Below are 22019 nucleotides of genomic sequence, written 5' to 3'. Positions count from 1 at the left end.
TGGCAGAAATCCAGAGAGAGAAACACGTGGGCTGTTGCCGCAGCTTGGGGGCAGTGGAGTACGAAGCCTATCATCCCCAGCCAGCGTGGGAATAGCAGCCCAACTGCACTGGGAATGCTCATGATAGAAAAAGCTGGCTTCGTTGTGCATCCCATTCTGTGCCAAGAGGGAATCATAACCTCAGCAATCATATTGCAACAGTAACCATCATAACAATGATGCAGATACCAGAAATATTATTATTCTCCTTTGCATCGTGCCTCTATACGTGCTATTTGTTCTACTTGCAGTTGAAGATTCTGACTTACTTACTGATGTTTTACGTTATTTTATTCTATTATTATTGCACTTTGATATTCTTATTTCATTCTTAATTCTCGTCTTGTCTATACGACGTTTCGTATGTATCTATGCAACCTTGTCCATTGACACGTATGTATGTTTGCATCCGTCTATTGCACATACTTTTTAGGTTTTATATCGTGGTTTCCCAGCCTTAGGGCTTTCATCAGGTGGCCTCATCTGCCTGACTTGTATTCCTGCTAAAATGTGAACACGCTTCTGGAATCTGCATCCTCAGAACACCCCGAAACCGGGCCCGCCTTGCCCAAACCCGGGCAGCGAAGAGGAAACTGCGCTAAGCAGCAAGAAACGAATCAGCCCCGCGGGGAGTTTCGCTTCTTTGCAGAGCCAGGACGACCCAGCCGCGCAGCCAGGGGGAAGACCAGCTGCCCCGCTCCGGCCAGAAATAAACACCCGGGCGTGCAAAGGGAGCCAAGCGCACGCACGCAACGGCACGCCGTCCCCGCCAAAGCGTGCTTGAGCATTGCAACATCGTTCCACGTGATAAAAACCCATGACTCGACCAGGGCTTTGGGCGTTCTCTTTGCCCGGCCGTCTTGGAAAAAAGTCCGAGGGAATAAAAGCGGAGGGGAAGGCGCTGCGGGCTGGAATAAAGTAGCCTCCGGCTCCGACGGGCTCCGAATTGCTCCGGGCCCCCCCACAGCACGCGCTGACTTTGAGTTTATTTTTGCAGCGAACCACGTGAAAGGGGAACCGGGAAGAGCCTCCTTCTCTCTCCGGGCGCGAGCGACGGCGCGGGCGGCCAATCAGCGGGCGCGGCCCGGGCCGAAAGAGGCGGGCTCAGAACCACCTGGGCATTCCAGCGCGGCGGCGAAGTTGCGGCCGGCAGAGACGGCGGAGGGAGGGGGAGAAGGGTTTGAGAACGGCGGCCCGCGCCCGGCTTTTCTAGGGGGTGGGGGGATCCGGCGCGGCTCGGAAGAGCCCCCGAGACCAGGCGGCCTCGGCAGAGTGGGAGGTGGCGGGTTCGAATCCCGCCTGGGGAAGAGTTGGGCTTGCGAGAGGGGGGAGCTTAAAAGTTTCGGGGCGCCGGGGCGGGTGCAGAGTTTGGAAGCCAGCTCCCTTCGCCCTTCGGCTCCCAAGAGGCCATCTGAGCACTCCAGGACAGTGAAAGTTGCTTTGAGTGGGGGGGAAAGGTTGGAGGGTGCCAAAACTGGGTGGGGGTAGAGGAGCCCCAGAGCTTCCTGGATCCTGAAGAGGGGGGGCATTGGAGGGGGTGCCCAGGTGGGGGCCACGCCCTCATCCTGAGCTGGGGGAGATTGCTTTACCCACCGAGTCACCCTAGAGGAGAGGCTGAACCTGGAGTAAGGTGTTGGCCGCCCAGCTATGGAAGAGGCTGAATCCAGTGAGCGGAGCCTGCTCTTGGGGGGCAGCGCTCGGTCCCCCGCCGCCTCGCCCACAGCCAACCTGTTCCATGGGCGGCGCTTGGCGTGTGCTGCGGTGCTCCTGGCCGAGCTCCTGGAGCGGGTGGCCTTCTACGGCATCACCTCGAACCTGGTGCTCTTCCTCAACGGCATCCCCTACAACTGGGAGGGGGCCCAAGCCAGCCAAGCCCTGCTCCTCTTCATGGGCATCACTTACCTGGTCTCCCCCTTCGGGGGCTGGCTGGCCGACGCCCTGCTGGGCAAGTTCCCCACCATCTTGGTCAGCATGGCGGTCTACCTGCTGGGCATGCTGGCCTTCCCCGCCATGGCCGTCTCATCCACCCGGCGGTGGCTCTGCGGGGAGCTCCATCCGTGGCCCATTGAGAACTGCTCATCGCCTCTGGAGAGTAACGCCACGTCTGCCCCGTGCCCGTCCCAAGGACCCACGCGGTACTGTCTCGTGGCCTCCTTTGTCGGCTTGGTGCTGGTTGGGCTGAGCGTGGGCTCCGTCAAGGCCAACATCACCCCCTTCGGAGCTGATCAGGTGGAGTAGCCTTCGTTATCTTGTTCTCTTACAAAATCTTGGGTGGGATGGTCAAACGGATGGCCAAGCAGACAGGTTATACAGCTTCATGACTGTCCCATAGTTGGTTTAGGTGGTGGTGGTGGTGGCGGCGCCATTGAACTTCTGCTCTTCTTGGCATTCTCTTGGAGATCTGGTCCCTCCATAGTCCAGCCATAGTCCAGTGGGAAACCAGGTAGTTTTTTAAGGAGGTGGGTTCCACTAGAGGTTGGACCATCCTCAGCTTGAGTGCTTTTATTTGGACTTCTGCACTAATTGGAGCGGGGAAGGGGAGACTCGGTGGTTTCTTCTTCTTCTAGATATCTAGGATCATCCTGCTCATTTCCAGGCAGGGCTGCAGAAGTGTCTGGAAGATGGTGGCTTATAGTAGAGACCAGCCTTCTCCAACCTGATGGGACCCACCAAACTCATAGATTTGGCCGCAGTGGTCAATTTCCAAGCAAGGTTGGGGAAGGTTGGGGTGGACAACGGGTGAGCTAAATGCAGCAATGGCCTAAGATGATAGTTAGCAACTTTTCTGCCTTTCAAATGGTGAGCAGTGATTGTTTTGAACTGTGAGACCACCCTGATCAACTCAGTTTTGTCTCTGGTTTTGTGGGTGTGTTACGTGCAAAGTTGGGCTTGATGGCTAAGATATGGATTTTCTCTTGTTTTTGTTTCTCCTCATATAACCTGTGGCTTTTCTGGGTTTTGAGATTAGCCCCCCACATTTTGTCCCCATGGTGGCTCTTCTATCAACTTCTCCCCCCTTGCCTCTTCACCACCAAACTTCTGTCTGGGTTGAGAGATTCTGTGAGTTTGTTTGAAAGGCTCCTCATATTGAGAAGATACATTTGGAAGGGAAGGGCTAAGAAAGAAGATTCAAAAATTAGGTTCAATGAATGAGATAAATATGCCATCTTTGAAATGTGATGTGAATTGATGTCTCAAGAATGCTGGGATCCCTTTGCTCCCCAGATTGCTTGAGATTTGTCAAGTACATTACCTCCAGAAACTAATGATCTTGGCCAGTCTTTTGTTTGCTTTAGAAGAAAACACACAAAATCTGAGATAAAGAAATACTAGGTATGTTCTTCTCAATCCTTCTGTCCTTCAAAGGTGTTTCTTCTATCTTGCTTTGAGTTGGACCAGTGTTTCTCAACCTTGGCAACTTGAAGATGTGTGGACTTCAACTCCCAGCCATGTTTACATCATTACGATTGGCTTGTTTCAACTGTCAGACCTACAAGCCTGAAATGGCTGTGGCTTGGGATAATGGGAGTTGTCGTCAAAGTCATTTGGATAGCACCAGATGGGAAAAAGTAGAGACAGCCTGAAAAATATGTGCTGGGAAAGGTAGAAAGAAAGAAAAGAAGAGGATGAGCAGTAGCGTGGCAGATGGACTCAGTTACAGTGATGTTGGGGGCACCATTGGAAGATTTGCTTGGGGACAGATCCTTCTGGAGAAGATCTACCTATATGGTCACAGAGAGTGAACACCAACTTCATGGCACCCGGTCAATAGCATATGAAATCAAATACCTATTTCCTATCCATCAACTTCCTCTGTTGGCCTGAGACGTAAACCAAAGTTTGTCAAGACACAACATCACTGTTTTTTTTTTTTTAATCTAAACAAACGCAGTGCTATTTTCATTTTCCTGATGTTGCTTTAATTGCGTCCACGAGACACGCTTACACTCTGTTCCAGGTATGCCAACTTAAGCAACGTAGTGATTTCATCCTGACATGCTGAAAAGAAGGATTTTTTATTTGTTCTCCCAGCTGTTTTCAAGTTCCTCTTTTAAGCGTCATTGCAACCGGTTTGTTTCCTGTTCCCCTCTTTGACACATTTTGATTTTAAAAACTAATAATGGCTTCTTGCAGTTCTGAATTCGGCTGTCATAGCTGCAAGGAAACGAAACCAACCTGAAACATAGAACTGGCAAAAGACAAGAAGCAAAATAGCCTTTTATATCTCACTGTGGGTGTGGAAGGTTCTTGATTCATTATGGTCAAGGGAATCCTTGTATATTTGCTTAGCACATTTATAGCTTACATTTTCTCCAGGAGCTCAAGCCAGGAATTATGTCCTCTAATTTGGCCCCACAACAACCTCCCTGCGTAGTTGGTTGAACGGGAAGAGAATTACTGGCCCAAAGTCACTGGATACATGTGGTGGGATCAGAAGGCCCATATGTTTGTACAGTGGGCTGCTCTTGGCTAACCCTGGTTAGTTCTTGTAGTTTGGCATTTTGGCTGATTTCTTGTTCAGGGCATTGTGTGAATCCAGATAATAAATTAATTCAGGAACAAGGGGAAGTGTGTTTTTTAAACACTGCCAAACATCATCCAGGGTTGTGGTGGACTTGGGTTTCCCCAGTCTTAGTCCAGGATCCTAACCCCTACACCACATTCACATGTTGGAACTTTCTTTAGCATGTGGTGCTCTTTGGATGTGATACAGAATCACAGAAAATGAAGTCAAAAGGGATCACTGAGGCCATCCAGACCAATCTCTTACTCAGGGCAGGAATCCAAATTAAAACATACTTGGTGTCTGGTCTCTACTTGAACATATCCAGCAAAGGGGGCCCACCGTTTCTCTTGGCATTGGTTCTACTGCTTTATTGTTAGGACATTTTCTTTAATATTCAATCAGGATCTGATTTCCTATACTGTAACTTAACACCTTTCTCCCATGACCTGTGTTTTGGTACAAAGAACAGGGGTTGATTTTCTTCTGTGTGACATTTTCTAGGGCACTGAAGGATATCATCATACCCTTTCCTTCTCAGTCTTCTGTTCTTCAGGTGAAACACTCCAGTGTCCTTCAAGGTCTCTCCATAGGACTTGATGTGTGATTCCATAATCCTCCTCATGACTTTTTTCTGAATCTGTTCCATTTTGTCTGAGTTCTTAAAGCATCGTGCCCTGAATGGACCACAATATTCCAAGTGGAGCCGGACCAACGCAAAAGAATGGGACGCTTCGTTCCTGCCGGATTAACTTTTGACCAACATCTTTTGCTAACTCAAGATGGTGGTAAAGAGTTTGACATAGCAAGAGGCACCACGTTGGAGAAGACTTTGCTAGATCTTCTTTCTGACCTGATTTTCCAGGAACGATTTATATACAGAGAGTCCAGAGGGCTGATATGCTACACAAAACTAAATGCCATTCCCCCAAAGTTGCACATCCCTAATCTTGGGGAGCTATGAAAGGGAAAGATGGCTACATATACCCAAACCACACAGGATTCCTCTTCTTTGAAGGGCTTTAAGCAAACTCGAAGAAAGAGTGCTAGAAACGATACCAGCGGTGCCATGCTTGGTCTTCGTCCAGCTGTGTTGGCACAGATTCCAAGACAGAAACTGGACCTTTTAATTAGGTCAAGAACAAGCCCGGTTAGTTAAGGAGCTTGGCTTCCTCCAGATGCTTTGTTCAGGCAGGGATGGTATAATTGAACGAAAGCACAGCAAAAGTCCCTGGATGAGTCAGCTGCTGCAGGAAGAGAGTTCTGAAATTTTCTTTTCTTTCCTTTTTTTTTGAGATGGTGCTTTTCATTCACAGCTGTGTCAGAGAACCCCAGTGAGTCATGAAAAATGGGCCGAGGGCGTGTCTGTGCAGATGGATATATTCCTGTAATGAAGTTTGGGTGGAAATGGCTCTTCTTCCCAATCGGAGATGCCCTGAGAAACTGTTACCTATTTCTTTCGCAGACTGAACAGATGGAATTCTATTTTGCATTTCTCAGTTTCTTTTTATAGAGGCGGCTTCGGGCACCTGCTCTTTCGAAGCTTCCTGAAATATCTCTCGTCTCCTCCCCGTGATAGTAAAACGATGCCTGATCTGTAAAATGTTCCCACTGCAGGTGGAATCCCCTGTGACTGAAATGCTCCTTCAAGAGAGAGCGAATGCATCTGCGTAAAAAGAGGACACTTCAAAAAAAAAAATCTTCTCGTCTGGTTTTCTCCTCCCTGACATGCTGGATTGCTGTTTGCAAGGCGTTTGCTCTTGCGTGCTGAACTGTTCCATCAAAAAGAACGGGGTGCATCGTAATATCATTTTACTTGCTTACTGGTTACAGTGTTTTCCCCAGTATGATTTTTCTTGCACTCACGTTGTCTCTGCACCGTACCCACCCTCCTTTGGAAGAAGGGACAAAACCCCCTACTTTTGAATCTTTGCAAGGAGCCACCTATGCTAATCATAAAACAAAAAGAATTCTGTCATAATTCAGGTTCATTCTCTTGCAAAGGGGCGGAACAGCCTGAAAGTTAGGGAACGAATTTTTAAAAAACCGAGCACACGCCCTGCAGTTGAGAATCGAATGTACCGATTGATCCGGGGCGAACTGAACCTAGGAACTCCTCCTTGGATGGTGAAGCACAAATCTGAGAAATGTGGCATCGGGTGCAATTCCATTCTCAGGACATTTTAACCTCTTTGGGGGAAAAAATGCACACACGTTTTCAGACCAAAAGCTTGGCTTAGTGGAAAATGCGGGGTACCATCTGTGAAAAGCAAGCGGGACCCCAACTGAAAGTTACAGTCAGCGTGCTACCACTTAAGTTTACACCTTTTAATACAATATACGCTGAATTCAAGTTGAATTTAGTCCATGCAGTTGATCTGATTACTTCCCACGTTCTTAAATCTTTCTCCTCCCTGGGCATATAAAAAGCAGAAAGAGGGGGTAATTGGGGAAGGGGGGGATCCCTGATGGCTGTCCTGAAGATTTTTTGGGGGGGGGGGAGAAGACAGGCAGGCTTTCATTCCCTTGCCCAGGTGATCTTGGATCCTTTGCCGCGTTTTTCGTCTCAGCTAAGTACTTTTTAAACGGCTTGGACCCAGATGAGGCAGTTCCTATGCTCCGACCTGCAGCCTCTGTCTTATTCGCTTCCTCTCCTCTCTTCTGTAGCTCCAAAGAGTTTGCAGGGAGCCCGTTTTAAAGGCAGAACGGTGTGGTTAATAAGGGTGCTTGGACAGTCGATAACTTCTTAGGTGCGATTTTAACAGGGGGGGGGTGAATTCTCTTCTAGGTGAAGGACCAAGGTCCAGAAGCCACCCGGCGTTTCTTTAACTGGTTTTACTGGAGCATTAATTTGGGAGCCATCCTCTCCCTCGGAGGCATCGCCTACATCCAACAGAACGTCGATTTCGCCATCGGCTACATCATCCCGACGGTTTGCATCGGCGTCTCCTTCGTGGTCTTCCTGTGTAGCCAGAGTGTGTTCATCACCAAGCCGCCTGATGGCAGCGCCTTCACCGACATGTTCAGGATCCTGGCTTATTCTTGCTGCAGCCGAAAACAGCCGGCGCAGCTTTCCAGCTACAGGTGGGTCAAGGGAGCTCTTTCCCCCAGGAGGCTGGGCCGAGGCAGGGTAAAGCAGGAGTTTGCGGGCAGAAAGTATGAGATGCTTAGTATCTGCGGTAGGGCTCTGTTAAACCAACTTTCTCGGGTCTTGAAAGTCAGCAGCCTCTAATAGGCATTTGCGTGTAGCCTCAAGCAGCGCCTTTATTTTCCTTTTTGTGGTTCTTGAAACCGCACCTTCCAATTTTGATGGACAGTTACTCTATAGTGGCAGGACCCTTCCCTTCCCTTCCCTTCCCTTCCCTTCCCTTCCCTTCCCTTCCCTTCCCTTCCCTTCCCTTCCCTTCCCTTCCCTTCCTTCCTTCCTTCCTTCCTTCCTTCCTTCCTTCCTTCCTTCCTTCCTTCCTTCCTTCCTTCCTTCCTTCCTTCCCTCCCTCCCTCCCTCCCTTCCCTTTTTCCGTTACCACTCTTTCTCCTTCTTCCCTTCCCTTCCCTCTTTCCCTTCTCTCCCCTCCCTCCTCTCTCTTTCTTTCTCCTTCCTTCCTTCCCTCCCTCCTCTTCCCACCAGATAAGTGTGCAGAGCACCTGATAAGCTTCATGCAAGCATTTGACATTTTTCAAGAAAAAGCTTCCCCAAATTTGAAAGGCTTTAAATGTTTGGTTTGTACCCTCGGTGCTCGCATGGTTTCCTCTCCGTGACCCAAGAGCAATATTAAAAACAGTATGTCCCCTTCCACCCTTCCGTGAATAGATTGACTATTCCCCTTGGGACCTGGTAGCCCCAACATGCTTAAAAGACACCAGATCCACAGCCTTGGGGTGGCGCCGTTGGGGGAAACCACAGAATAGTTCTTCCTTTTCTTTTCAAAGGGGCACTCAAGGGGTACTTCCCCAGCATCAGCCTTCCAAAGACAGCCTTTTCGAGGCGGCCAAAGCCTCTCACGGGGGTCCTTTCCGAGAAGACAAAGTGGAAGACGTGAAAGCCTTAGTCAAAATCATCCCGGTCTTCTTGGCTCTCATTCCGTACTGGACCGTCTATTTTCAGGTGGGTGGATGAATTGTGGTTATGTTTTGATTATTTTCTGTGTAGCCCAACCTATCTGCAAAATATCTGGAGAAAATTAGATATTAGCCTGACCAGGATGGGGGTCTGTGCACAACTGCTGATTTATTTTTATTTTTATTTTTTTGCAAAAACAGGAGACTGAATTAGCTAGGCCATGGATCTAATCTAGCACAGTTGGTCAAAGTTCCAGTTAGACCGCTGGAATCAATCCATATTCTGGGAAAATTCTCTTTTATGGCCCTGGCTTTGCTCATGCCCATTTGGGAGGCTTTCTTTCTGTGCATAAGGGCTAGGAACTTGATTTGTTTTAAAAGCTGAGAAATGTGTTTCTTTGCTTGGTGCTGCGCTCCTTCAGGATCGCAGGATGGATTTAGTCCAGAGTGCCGCGTGGAAGAGATGGGGGCCGACAGGCCACAGCTATATTATTTATTCTTTTGTTAGGGTGCTTTTTAATCTTTCTTTTATTGTTTTTGATCCTTGTGAGCAGCCCGGAGTCATGCGTCTGAGTGGGGTGGGCATATCAGCTGAATAAAAATAATAGTTCAGATGGGCGGCTATATACGTTTAATAAATAAATGTTCGATAAAACAAATCATTCCTTTTTTAGAAGTCCCTGGATGAATAAACCATGGAAGAAATGCATTGATTCATTCAGGGATGAGTTGTCTGGGCTAAAATTGGTCAGCTGATTATAAGCTGTTACAAAGAAGGGTTTATCCTTCTGGGTTTTGTAAACGCTGCATGCCGGTGGAGCCGAGCAATAATTCCTTTTAACTTCACAGATGCAGACCACGTACGTCCTCCAAAGCCTCCATCTGAGAATTCCACAGTTTTCCAACAGCGTGTCGAACAGCACCATGAAAGCCCACACGGTAAGCAAAGGAGAGATTTCTCGATGGGCCCATTTCGGGGTTGGCTGTTCCAGCCCTTGCGTTCGGGGGTTGGCAGTGCCAGTTTTCTCTCTGCTAATAGGCGAACCAGTTCAGCCTCTTCTCCCCAGATCCTCAAACCATGACGGTGTCCATCTGAGTCTGTTCGGCAGCGATTCACAGCAAGGACAGGAGGGCGAGGCCGCGGCTCTCCAGATGTGGCTGGACTACAACTCCCATCATTCCTGCTAGCTGGGGCTGCTGGGGAATTGTAGTTCTGCCGCGCCTGGGGGTCAGGTTCTCACCCCTGCTGTGAGGTCCTTTGTATAAATTGGCCGTTTGGATTCTTCTTTTCCTTCGAGGCCCGCTTTACATTCCCCTTCTTAACAAAGGGGTGAGTTAGACTTATGAAAGGGTTTCATGGCTTGAACCTGAATGCTTTGTCCCTGCTGATGTGTTGCCCTTGCCTTTCCACGTGGCATGGGGTTGCCTGCGCTTGCTGCATCGGAGTTAGACTTGGAGTTCTCCCCTTCCCAAAATATATCTGGGAATAAAGATACAGGTTTCATCAGAACAAAGCAAGATCCCCGTGTAACTACAGTGGAACCTCGGGTTACAAACGCTTCTGTTAACGAACTTTTCGGATTACGACCAGCTCCGGCCGCAAAATTTTGCTTCGGTTTGCGAACTCCGCCTTGGGGTACGAACAGGATACGCGGCCATTTTCCCTCCCGTGACACGTCTGCGGCCATTTTCCGCCCCGACACGTGGTCCGCGGCCATTTTCTGCCCCCGACACGTGGTCCGCAGCCATTTTTCCGCCCCTGACACGTGGTCCGCAGCCATTTTTCCACCCCTGGCACGTGGTCCGTGGCCATTTTCCGCCCCCGACACGTGGTCCACGGCCATTTTTCCGCCCCTGACACGTGGTCGTAGGGAGAGGGACTCTCCCTCCAAGCAATAGTTGCCTCCCTGTCCTCCACGCCAGAACAGATTAACGGTAATTACATTGAACCTTATGGGGAAATTTGCTTCAGGTTGCGACCAATTCGGATCGCGACCCTAGTCACGGGACGAATTAAGTTCGTAAACCGAGGTTCCGTTGTATATCTGAATTTAGCACCGTTTCTGTGAGCTATTAAGTAATTTATTGGTTTCCCAACCAGGCACAGAAATCTGGCAAGTTGTGGGGCTGTTCTGTCTAGGTCAGTGTTTGTTAACCTTGGCAACTTAAAGACGGGTGGACTTCAACTCCCAGAATTCCCCAGCCAGCATGGAAAGAAAGGAAGAGAGGATTTGAAGGAACATCCGTCACACTGTCCTGCCTTAGCTTGGCTGAAGGGTCCTGTGAGAGACTGCTCTAAAAAATGCTTCATGGGAAGGGCAAGGTCATATCAAGCCCTGTAGGATTGGAAAGAAAGAAACAGTACAGGTAGTCCTCGACTTATGACCATTCATTTAACGACTGTTCGAAGTTGTGACAAATCCTGGGAATGAAGTCCACGCATCTTAAAGTGGCCAAGGTTGAGAAACATTGTTCCAGGTAGTTCCTCACATTGGTTCATGCCATCTTTTTGGAAACACTGTGGTCACAGGCATCCTTTTGCACGATGGTTTTAATACAATATTTATAAAGAGGTTTTTCATCCAGAAGGCTAACCCGTTTATTATTAAAGAACTGAACCATTCCAAGCAATTCGAAAGAAATCCCTTTCCGACACTATATTACTTTAAGCTGCGAGGGAAACTTTCCAAAATTCTGAATGCATGGTTTTTGAATTGGCCAGGTGTTTTCTAGCTAGCTGAAGCAATTGCATCAAGCTTCTGTTGCTAAAGGTAGGAGATTTCCAGAATGCCTTTCCGCGTGTTCATTTGTGTCACCAGGGCGGCACTGAAGCCATGTCCTTGAAAGCCCAGAGATCCATCCACAAAACCAGCGGGCAAAATATCTCTGATTTGAGATGTCCTCACCCCGACCCCTGAAACACATTTGAATGCCTGCTATATCAGTGGAACCCCCACATCCCCACCTTCCTACCCATTTCAGCACTCCTGGTGCACTTGGGGCATCTTTATCACGATGAATATTTCATCATTATAGTAATCAGGTGTTTCAAAAAATCCATCGACGATCCTGGTGAGGCTTTCCCATCTTAATTGGGACTTTTCACCTTTCCCCTATTGAACTTTTCCAGTGATTACGGAGGAAGGAGTAACGTTCTGTGAGCTGCTGAGGTATATCTGCTTTGACTCAGTTGACCCGGGTCAAAATCTTGCAGGGTGGAATTTTAATGAAGGGTACAGCAAAGTTTGGTGCCACTGAGGGCAACTTCAGAGGGCCTGAAGCAACAAAGAGAGGATGAGTGCAGAGCCAGGCAATATGTTTGTAAACAACTGTTTTAGGAACCATTGTTATGTGCAGACCATGTGTGCTTATGGTTGAACCTACGACCTCTCATGAAACTGTAATTCTACTCCTGCTTTGAGTTGATGAAGGCAGCTACTTAATGAGTTTACTGTCTCTACGTGTTGGAGAGGGGGGAATTTTAATCTCTGTGCTGCAAGGATTTATTTAGCTTCTGTGCAGTTGGCTGGCTAGCGCCAAGGATTTAGCAGAAGCCCTACAAAACCTGAAAGCAATGGGGATTTGGGCCAAAAATATTTGTGGCAAAGGGAAGGGAGGTAAAGGAAAGGAAGAGAGGATTTGAAGGAACATCCATCACGCTGTCCTGCCTTAGCTTGGCTGAAGGGTCCTCTAGGAATGCTGAATGGGAAGGGCAAGGTCATATCTAGCCCTGTAGGATTGCAAAGGAAGGAACAGTACAGGTAGTCCTCGACTTACAGCCATTTGTTTATGATTGTTTGAAGTTACGCCAGTGCTGAAAAAAGTGACCTACATCTGTCGCAGCATCCCCACAGACATGGGATCAAAATTTGAGCGTTTGGCAACTGGCATGTATTTATGATAGTTGCAGCATCCTGGCACCACGTGATTGCCATTTGCTCCCTTCCCAGGGGGCTTCCAACAAGCAAAGTCAATGGGGAAAGCTGGATTCGCTTAACAACCATGTGATTCGCTTAATGACCATGGAGGAAAAAGGGTGTAAAATTGGGCACAACTCACTTAATGACTGCATTCACTTAGTGACAGAAGTTCCCGTCCCAATGGTGGTCTTAAGTCGAGGACTACCTGTAGAGTCCTTCAGGACCTAGGACAGATCACTTTGACAGGGACTGGCTGGAATTCACCTAGGGAGAGCTGTTGTCCCAGCGGCATTCCAGATACCTAGAAATCTCATTTTTGCCACTTCTCGCTACAGAGGTAGAATCAGTGGGAATACGTAAATACAGAAAGAAATGTCAGGGAGAGGAACTACGAAGAACAGTGAATAGTGCAGAAGGGGAGCCCACAGCCAAGATTCAGAAACTTTGATTTTTGGTGATGTCATGAGAAACAGATCGGCCAAGCCAAGCTATTGATTTCTTGTTTTCCTTGACGGGGCAGGAAGGTGGGGAAGAACTGACTTTTGAAAGCTGATCTCATCCTTTTGCCCTCAACATTGGCTTCAGCAGCTGTTTGAGAAACTACCTCTGCCTGTATTTATTTCAATAATTTACCAGCTTCTGTTTTATCAGAGATGAGTGGCACAATTTGTCATTTGTGGTGCAGGTGTTTCCATGATTAATGGGATTTAATGGAATTGCAGCTACAGCCGTGGCAATTGGGTTTTATTATTAATGAGGGTCCAACAATGAGCTGCATCATCGAGCCTCACAGTGATTGTTCATTCAGTTTGGTTTTTTTTCAACTGCTTCTGACCTTGGACTAGACTGACCTCCAGTTGAAGGCCACCTTACAGGGCACTTACATTCCTAGAATATGATTGCCGGCCCTTCTCGGTAGACCAGATCAGGAAACAGACATCCCCAAGAAATACAAGAATTCTATTGATATAAGTCATAATAACAGAATCTTGAAAACCTGACTGTGTTTCTCTGTCCCTTCCTCTTATACCAAAGAAAGTCAAGGCAGGGCAATCTTGAGTTTCTTTCTCACCCCTTCCTGTTTTCCCGGACTAGGCTCCTATTTGACTAACAATTGTTGCATCATTTCTCCAAGGTCATCTCTGTACTCTGCAGTGATTTTCCAAGTAGGGAAGATCAAATGTCATTCAGCAACTGCAAAGAATGAATGTGGGTTTATTGTTCCCACCAATACTAAATACTAAATCTTCTGTTTGCGGTCCTTGAAAGACCCCAAGCTTCTGCCATTCAAGATCTGGTATGGTGTTATGGCCAGAGCATTGGGCTTGGTGTCAGAAGATTGATCTGATGCCCCTGTTCAAACATGAACCTTACTTAGGTGCCCTTGGGACAGTTTCTTTCTGGCTCACCAACCTCACTGTTGTGATAACTTGGAGGGAAAGAAGAAGACCTCTCTAATGCTTTGAGCTCCTAGAGAACAAGTGGGAGATAAATATAAAAAATAAAGAATATGTGCTGTTCTCTCTCTCTCACATTGATCATTACTATCATTGGGTTGGGGTTCCTCACCGAGCAACATGGTGTCCATTTGCACAAAACAGAAGTCCTGTGTTGAGGACTAGATTGTTGAGTTTGGCTTGTTCCCTTCATCTCTGTCTCCCCCCCACACCAGTTCCCTGCAGCTTGGCTGACCATGTTTGATGCTGTGCTGATCCTCATCCTCATCCCACTGAAAGACAAAGTGGTAGACCCCATCTTGAAAAGGAAGGGCCTCCTTCCCTCATCGCTGAAGAGAATCGCATTTGGGATGTTCTTCGTCATGTGCTCTGCGTTTGCTGCAGGTAAAGCACAGGATTTTGGAGTTAGCGATTAGATTTCTAGTGTTGCTCTAATTTATTATAGCTTATAATTTTAGGTAATGATGTATACAGTGTTAATCTCAGTGGTAATCAAGGAACAGATAATAACGTTTTAGATGGTTGATGGTTCCACTAACAAATTCCTAACTGGGCAGGGAAGTGTTTTTTATACAGGTAGTCCTCAACTTACAACCACAATTGGGACTGGAACTTCTGTTGCTAAGTGATGCAGTCAGTGAGTCGTGCCCGATTTTACTACCTTTTTTGCCGCAGTTGTTAAGTGAATGACCACAATCATTAAGCGAATCACGCGATTGTTAAGCAAATCCGGCTTGCCCATTGAATTTGCTTGTCAGAAGCCCCCTGGGAAGGTCACAAATGGTGACCACGTGACCCCAGGACGCTGCAACTTGCCAAGCGCCCGAATTTTGATCCTGTGACCGCAGGGATGCTGCGACGGTCGTAAGCACGAGGACCAGCCGTAAGTCACTTTTTTCAGTGCCATCATGACTTTGGACAGTTATTGAACGAATGGTCGTAAGTCGAGGACTACCTGTAATTTTCTTAGAGTTGATTAAGTTTGATTCCAAAAGCATCATACAGGTTCTTGGTGGAGTAGCATCAAGAGTTGTGTTCTTTTTTTAAACTGTTCTTGTCTGCTGCACAACCAACCATTCCTGATAGAGTTTGTGCTGCCTATTATGGAAGTGCAATTATTTGTTAAGTATCTTATAAATGATGTGAGAACAAGACTGATGAGATGGAACAAACAACGGTACTTACTTTTACATCTGATCTCACCAGCTTTTAGCAATGCTGTTTAACATTACTCAGGTGGAACGTTGACTCGGTAGACTTTTGAAACAGCCAAGACTTAGCTCCAAACTTGCAAAACTTGATCTTGCTTCACTTTGCTTCAAAATGCTGATCTTTGAGCTGTCTGAAAGGGGCAGATTTTTGTCACTTCATTTCTCCAACCCCCACCCCACCCTGCCAGGCCGGGTACATAACGTGTGCGTGGATGTGTATGTCACCCCTTTTAATTTTCAAAGAGGTTGACCAGCGAGCAGAACTTTATTCCTGGATCAAAAGGTGAAGCCACATTCCAAAAATTCCATTTCTAATTCTATTTGCCCAAACTCTAGGCAGTTAAATTTGTTCTTGATAACCTTTGAACCTTTTCTTGGGCTTTAGGTTCCTTCAGCATCTCGTTCTCTGGTGTCCTCCATTATTTTCAACAAGTAGAATGGGTCATAGGTTGTTACTCTCTTCCAGGGAAATAAGGAGGAAAGAAAAGTTTTTACTGAATAGTTTTCTAATACTGTTTTTATTGATTTTTCTTTTTTCTTAGTGTGATTGTGTATATCCCTCTTTGGAATGAGGGTAAAGAGTGGGGATATGATATTTATAGAGATTTCTAGTTTGTTTGTTTTTTAAAAAATACAACGAACTTAGTCCTATACGTTTAGTTAATTAACGAAATAATGAACCTCTAAGTTCTTGATCATTGTAAACTCCCTGTTTCCTCTCTGTTTCTTTTTTCCTTCTTTTTGTAGTCATTTCTTCTGCTCTTTTTTTACCCCAGTGTTTTAGTAAATTCATTTTAAAAAATAACGTTATCGTGGCTCTTCCAAAAGAAGACCGAGAAGAAAGGCAGTGTTTCGGGTTTCAGGCAGCTGGCTCAGCACTGAAAGAGGCAAAGCGCGATCGAACGTAAGACAGCTTTTGCAGACCGCAGGTCATTTCTTCTGCATTTCCTTCTCCTTTCTAGGAATATTGGAAAGTGATCGGCTGAAGAGGGTAAAGACCAAAATCATTGATCAGAAGATTGGGACAGCAACGTACCATGCAGCCGACATGTCCGTCTGGTGGCAGGTCCCTCAGTATATTCTGATCGGAATCAGTGAAATCTTAGCAAGCATCGCAGGTAGGTTTGCAAAGGGGAAACCACCGCGTGTAACGGGAGAACAGGCACCCTTAGAGCATCTTCGTTCCATCTGTATCTTTCTAGCCAAAAAGACTAGGGGTAGCCCACCTGGGAGGCAAATCTCTCTTTGCGATCTTTGGAGAACCTGAGCAGGCCATCCAGGGCCTAGGTCCTGAACCATTGTTTGTTTAGACAGGATTCATTGAATAAGCCACCTTGGCTGGATTCATGCATCACTCTAAGGCTTAAATGCACCACTTACAAACCACTATGGGTCCAAACCAGGATTTCACGCAAGGGAAGCATCCAGGCTGTTGGGTGGCTGCTGGGCTGTTCCCGGTGGAATTCTTGGAAGTTCCTTGCTTGAACAAACAATCCACGCCCTTGAAGATGGTGGCCTCTCCGCTACAATCTCCAGCCACGTTGCCTATAACTGATTTCTCTTCTCTGTTTCTCCATTCCAACCGCACACATGCGCCCCCCCCCACTTTTCTGGTGCAACATACAAATGGGAGGTGTATGTGTGGCCATAAAATCTCATTTTCTGGTCTGTTTCACACACATTTTGGGTTCATTAGCGCACACACACAAAAAAGCCGCCAGCTTCTCACTGTTTCACATAGAACTCATTTTGCCTTGATTTCTAATTAAATCATAGCGGTGTTCTTGCCGTGTGCCCAACCAATTCTGACCAGCTTGGTTTCTCTGGTGCCCTGCTGTGTGTTTTTGCTAGCGGGTGGCTCACCTCCAGAATCACAGCTACGAGTCTGGGAACCAAATATCTCAGAGGTGCACCTGGTAGGTGCTGGCTTCATCCCCGTGCAAACTAGACCAGCATCTGATCTGCAGGAGGACCATCTCCCTAGACCAGGGATGTGCAACTTTTGAGTGTCCTGTCAGGTCTCCGTGTATGTGCTGCTCATTCTAAAATGTGGTGTGTGGCACAGCAGAACTTTCATATCACTGATATTTAGGTTTAATTAAAATTCAATACAGTGGCTGTTGTTCTTTTCCACTTGTACATTGAATTATTTTTCCCCTCCGGACACATCTGGAATTGTAATTTGGCCATTTGTTTGAGAAGCCCCAGAGGCACATTTAAGGCTTTCTGGGGGGGTGGGGGGGCAGGTTGCAGACAAGAATGGGTGCTCAGAGTTCTGGATGGGAAGAAGTTTCCCAGTTCTCATTCCTTAGATCAAGGTTCCTCAACCTCAGCAACTTTAAGATGGGTGGACTTCAACTCCCAGAATTCCCCAGCCAGCCATGGGGAAGTCTGGGAGTTGAAGTCCACCCATCTTAAAGTTGCTGAGGTTGAGGAACCCTGCCTTAGATCCTTTCAACTGGGGGCGAGCAAGTTCTTTCCTGTCCAGTGTGATTCAGATTTAGAAAATATGACTTTGCTTCTCTCTGAGTTCTCAAGAAGCATGAACTGAAAAAGAGTTTTCTCCTTCATTTTTGGAGGAAATAAATGGATTGATGGCTCAGGAAGTGTCATCTGTTAGTTGTAGCTCCGTGTAGACCACACGAGGGCAGAATTTTCAGAGGTCTTCGATGCTGAGAAGTGATTGCCGTTTTATGCAAGGAGAGTCTACTGGTACCTCAGGCTTGGACATCAGATGGTGGCCGTTTTGTATTTCCAAACACAACGTCCACACCATCTCTGTCAAGCGTGAGAACACCATAAAGCAGAGTTTAAAACCTGGAGTGCAAATTTTAAAAGGCAAATACATTTTAAACGATGGAAAATCCATGTTTTCAGTAGTGTTCCGAGAGCGACTTCAGTTCTTCTCCTAACATCACCACTCAAGTGAAATAGAGAGGGGGGAGATTCAAGGCAGATAAACCAAAGTTTTTCCTTGAAGCTTGCCTGGGGAACTCACCATGGTTTGTCTCTGCTTATGTTTTAGGTTTGGAATTTGCCTACTCTGCTGCTCCCAAATCGATGCAGAGTGCAATTATGGGTCTCTTCTTCTTTTTTTCTGGAATTGGGTCTTTCGTGGGCTCCGGACTCCTGGAATTGGTGTCTCTCAAATCAATCGGTTGGATGAGTAACCACACAGATTTAGGTCAGTTTTTTTCTCTTGTATCCATTGTCTTGGATTTAAAAAAAAAAATGCAGGCAGAACACTAATCCTGAAAGCCTGCAGGTTTAACTTTTAGCAATGTTTCCCCTGGTAGCTTTTCACATTGTTCTTTTTGGTGGGGGCCTCAATTTGAGGAGACCATGAAAATCCAAGCTAGGATGAAGTAGGAATTTCAAATTGCCTCATGAATTAATTCCCACTCTTTTTTTTTTTTGGTAGAAATGCCTGTTACTATGTTTGGAAATTTGGAAAAATAATTCAGGGGTGTCAGAAAAATACCTTTCCCTGCTTGTTAAAAAAAAAAGGAAGATACCCCAAATATTAACAAAAGCTGAGCTAGATCCAACTTAGTAATAGGTAGCATTCTGCCCCTTAAAATGAGCAAATGGGGAATTTTCTAGGGGTATAAAAACTCTTAGGACCTTCTTAGACCAAGCCAGAATCTGATTCAGCAAAACCAGCCATTGCCAAGAGAAATGCTCTGTGTGCAATTATTTTCTAAATTGATCAAATTTCTTCCACCATCACCCCTCCTTTAATGGTGTTGGCTCAAATCCTCTCCTTAACGGATCCGCAAGACCCTGAATTGCCAGCCGTTCCTCTAAAACCATTAAAATTAGTTCTGCAGGATGAGTGAGGGAAAAAGAGGGATTTTTATGGCGTTCACAGCCTGATCAGTAAAGCAGAAAGGATGCCTTTTTAAGCCCCCCTGCTTTTCAGGTGAAATTTATCCTGTTTTAAGTGTCAGGTTGAAGAGCTTTTGATGCGGTTCTTGCTTCTGATTAGAAATTTGTTTAATTGAATTAACACTTTTGGGAAGGAAAGGGACTTCACCTTGACACATGGGTATCGGCAGTGAATTGACAAAACTCAGTTTCTTAAGCAAAGGGAAGTGCTTAATTAATGCACGTTGATTGGGCTGAAAGGGCCAAAATCACTGATTTGGCTGTAAATGCCAGAGGTGGGTGGGCTGGTCCTTCCTTCCTTCCTTCATCTCTTTCTCTCTGCCTCTCTCTCTCTCTCCCTTTATCTATCTATCTATCTATCTATCTATCTATCTATCTATCTATCTATCTATCTATCTATCTAATCTATATAGCCACCCATCTCACATAATTGACTCTAGACTCTAAGTTCTAATTTCCCAGGCTTGAGTCTTCATCTGTAAAGAATGAATTTGCTTGATTTCTGTTCTCTAGACAGCTGCTTAGTTCCTCTCTTGTGTTCCTCGCAGGTAACATCAACGGTTGCCATTTAAACTATTACTTTTTCCTGCTGGCTGTGATCCAAGGCATCACCCTTTTGCTTTTCCTAATTGTGTCTGTCAAATACGACCGTCAGAGGTCCAGGACTAACGCAGCTGCTCTCAGCGGACGGACTTGATGTGAGCCGGAACAGAAGACGCCGTCCCTTGGGGTCGGGAGATGTTTCCGATCGAGCTGGGAACGCTGTTTCGGAGGGGCATTTTCTTTTGACTTGCATGATGACATGGACTTCTGGTCTGGTCTTCTCCCTGCTCTTATTTCCCTGCTAAAGCAAAGAGTGCCTTAGGCTAGTGAGCTAATTTCTCGGGCTGCATCCAAAGGCACAGCATGGATTTTTTTCCTCTCCAGGCGTTCTGCGTTCCAGTTTTAAGGTGCCCACCTTTATCTGACGCTTTTTCCTCCAATCTGAAAATAGCCTTTGAAAACCAAAGTAACAAACTCTCAACCCAGAAGCATTTCTACATCTCTTCTTTCAGTGTGGCAGACGGGCAGAACGGCTGTTCCGTGCATCGGATGCATGGAGGCATGGTGTGCTCTTTGCGCAATGACGTCAGTGGGCACATTTCGACATTTGTGCCCCTCCGGCCTCTCGCCTTGAACACGACTGAGTCTTTCACCCAAAACGTGGAAGGAAAGGAATGAGAATGCGCATTGGGGTTCCTTGTCTCTTTTTCTGAAAAAAGAACTTTTTTTTTTAGTGGCTAAATAGGAGGGTTGGAAAATATCCTGTATCAAGTGGTGTGTAGGGGTAGGGTAGGGGTGTCAGGGAAGTCTCTTAGATTTGGGAATGATTTGGGTGGGTGGGTAGGTGGGGAAAATATTCATTTCTCCACTGGATGAATGTCTAGGTTAGATATTCTTAGGCAATGACGGAACTACAACTTGTGTTTGTTAATTGCTATGGAGCAACGTTTCCCCTTCCTCGCATATGCACACACGCTCCTGATGGGTAGAACTCCCAAACTCCACCAACATTCTAACTTTATGGCTGGGGATCATAGGTCTTTTAGTCCAACACATGGAGAGGCCTAGTTGGACAAGGCTGCTATAAAGGATATTTTTTAAAGCAGCTATAGGTTTTGGGATCGGAGGAAGTTTGATTTGGTTTGGTGATATGTTAGCAATCATTTTGGAGTGTGAAACTGATTTGGCATCAGAATTTTACCTGCCTGCCTCCATCTATCTTTCTTCCTTTCTTCCTCTGTCTCCCTCCCTCCCTCCTTCCTTCCTTCCTTCCTTCCTTCCTTCCTTCCTTCCTTCCTTCCTTCCTTCCTTCCTTCCTTCCTTCCTTCCTTCCTTCCTTCCCTCCTTTCTCCTTCCTTCCTTCCTTCCCTTCCTCCCTCCCCTTTCTCCTTCCTTCCTTCCTTCCTTCCTTCCTTCCTTCCTTCCTTCCTTCCTTCCTTCCTTCCTTCCTTCCTTCCTTCCTTCCTTCCTTCCTCTTTCTCCCTTTCTTTTCCTCCCTTCCCCTTTGGAATGTATATGTTCAGAAAAGACCTGGCCTGGCTTGAAACCTTGGGAAGATATTGTGTGCTGTGAATAAGCCAATCTGTTGCTTTCCTTTTGTTAGACATACTCTCATTTAAAGAACTGGTAGTAGACAATGAATTTTTTTAAAAATTCAAGGACTGAAAGGCAATTTGGGGCGACGTTGGTTGGACTTTGTAAAGAAATGAAGGAACTGGAAACGCTGCCAGAAATCTCTCTGATTTGGGGATCATAAGACTGGATGAGGCTTCATGATTGGGACTCCCCCTCCATAGAAGATCCTTATCCTGTATGTGACTTTTCAGTTTTTTTTTTTTTTTAATGGAAACGTTTTCTTGCAGAGGACAGACATTGGGGTTTAAATCAAAGATTGAGATCAAAGGATGGGCTATGTTCCCCAGCGTTCTTCATGGGGTATTGAAAGGAAAGAGCGCATTTCAGCAGACTCTGCTGGGTGTAAAAGAGGTTCTCAATTTCTCATCTCTCACGTTTTCCACATCTCAGCCACGATGATGACGCAGCAATCCTTGAAAGCAATGTTTTGCACTGAATTTAGAGTCACTGGAGGGAAGAAAATCAACCTTGTCTAATTTTTTTTTTAAAAAATGAATTGCTGCTTAGTTTTTAAGCAGGGAGGGGAGAAAGACCGTCTCTTTTCTTTTTAAAAAATCAAGTATCTCCATTTAAACCTGTTTACACCACCCTTGTGCTGTGAGCCTGTGTAAATAAATTTTAAACAATACAAGCATTTGTCTACTTATTTTCTCTCCACATTCGGCCATCTGTTAGTCGCTAGGTGAAAATGTCAGAGAGAATGAATGAATGAATTTGGGACATAGGAAACATGTGGTGCTACAACGATGGACAGACGGACGGC

General features: G+C 46.3%; 1 protein-coding gene across 1 annotated transcript; it reads left to right on the top strand.

Annotated features, from left to right (window-relative positions):
* Positions 1-861: 861 nt before the first annotated feature.
* On the top strand, positions 862-20868 carry SLC15A4 (solute carrier family 15 member 4). The gene is made up of 8 exons (XM_007423778.3): positions 862-2268; positions 7332-7627; positions 8474-8648; positions 9452-9541; positions 14195-14363; positions 16153-16308; positions 18216-18374; positions 19627-20868. Exons 1-8 carry the CDS (start codon positions 1687-1689, stop codon positions 19773-19775), a joined length of 1776 nt encoding a protein of 591 aa, XP_007423840.2. The 5' UTR covers positions 862-1686; the 3' UTR covers positions 19776-20868.
* Positions 20869-22019: the final 1151 nt, after the last annotated feature.

This window comes from Python bivittatus, unplaced genomic scaffold (assembly GCF_059951505.1).
Source record: "Python bivittatus isolate LINGU-HERP-01145 unplaced genomic scaffold, Pbiv_v1 ctg000100_np1212, whole genome shotgun sequence".
Lineage (NCBI taxonomy): Eukaryota > Metazoa > Chordata > Lepidosauria > Squamata > Pythonidae > Python > Python bivittatus.
The sequence above is the reverse complement of the archived record's forward strand: the minus strand, read 5'-3'. Positions and strand labels throughout refer to the sequence as shown.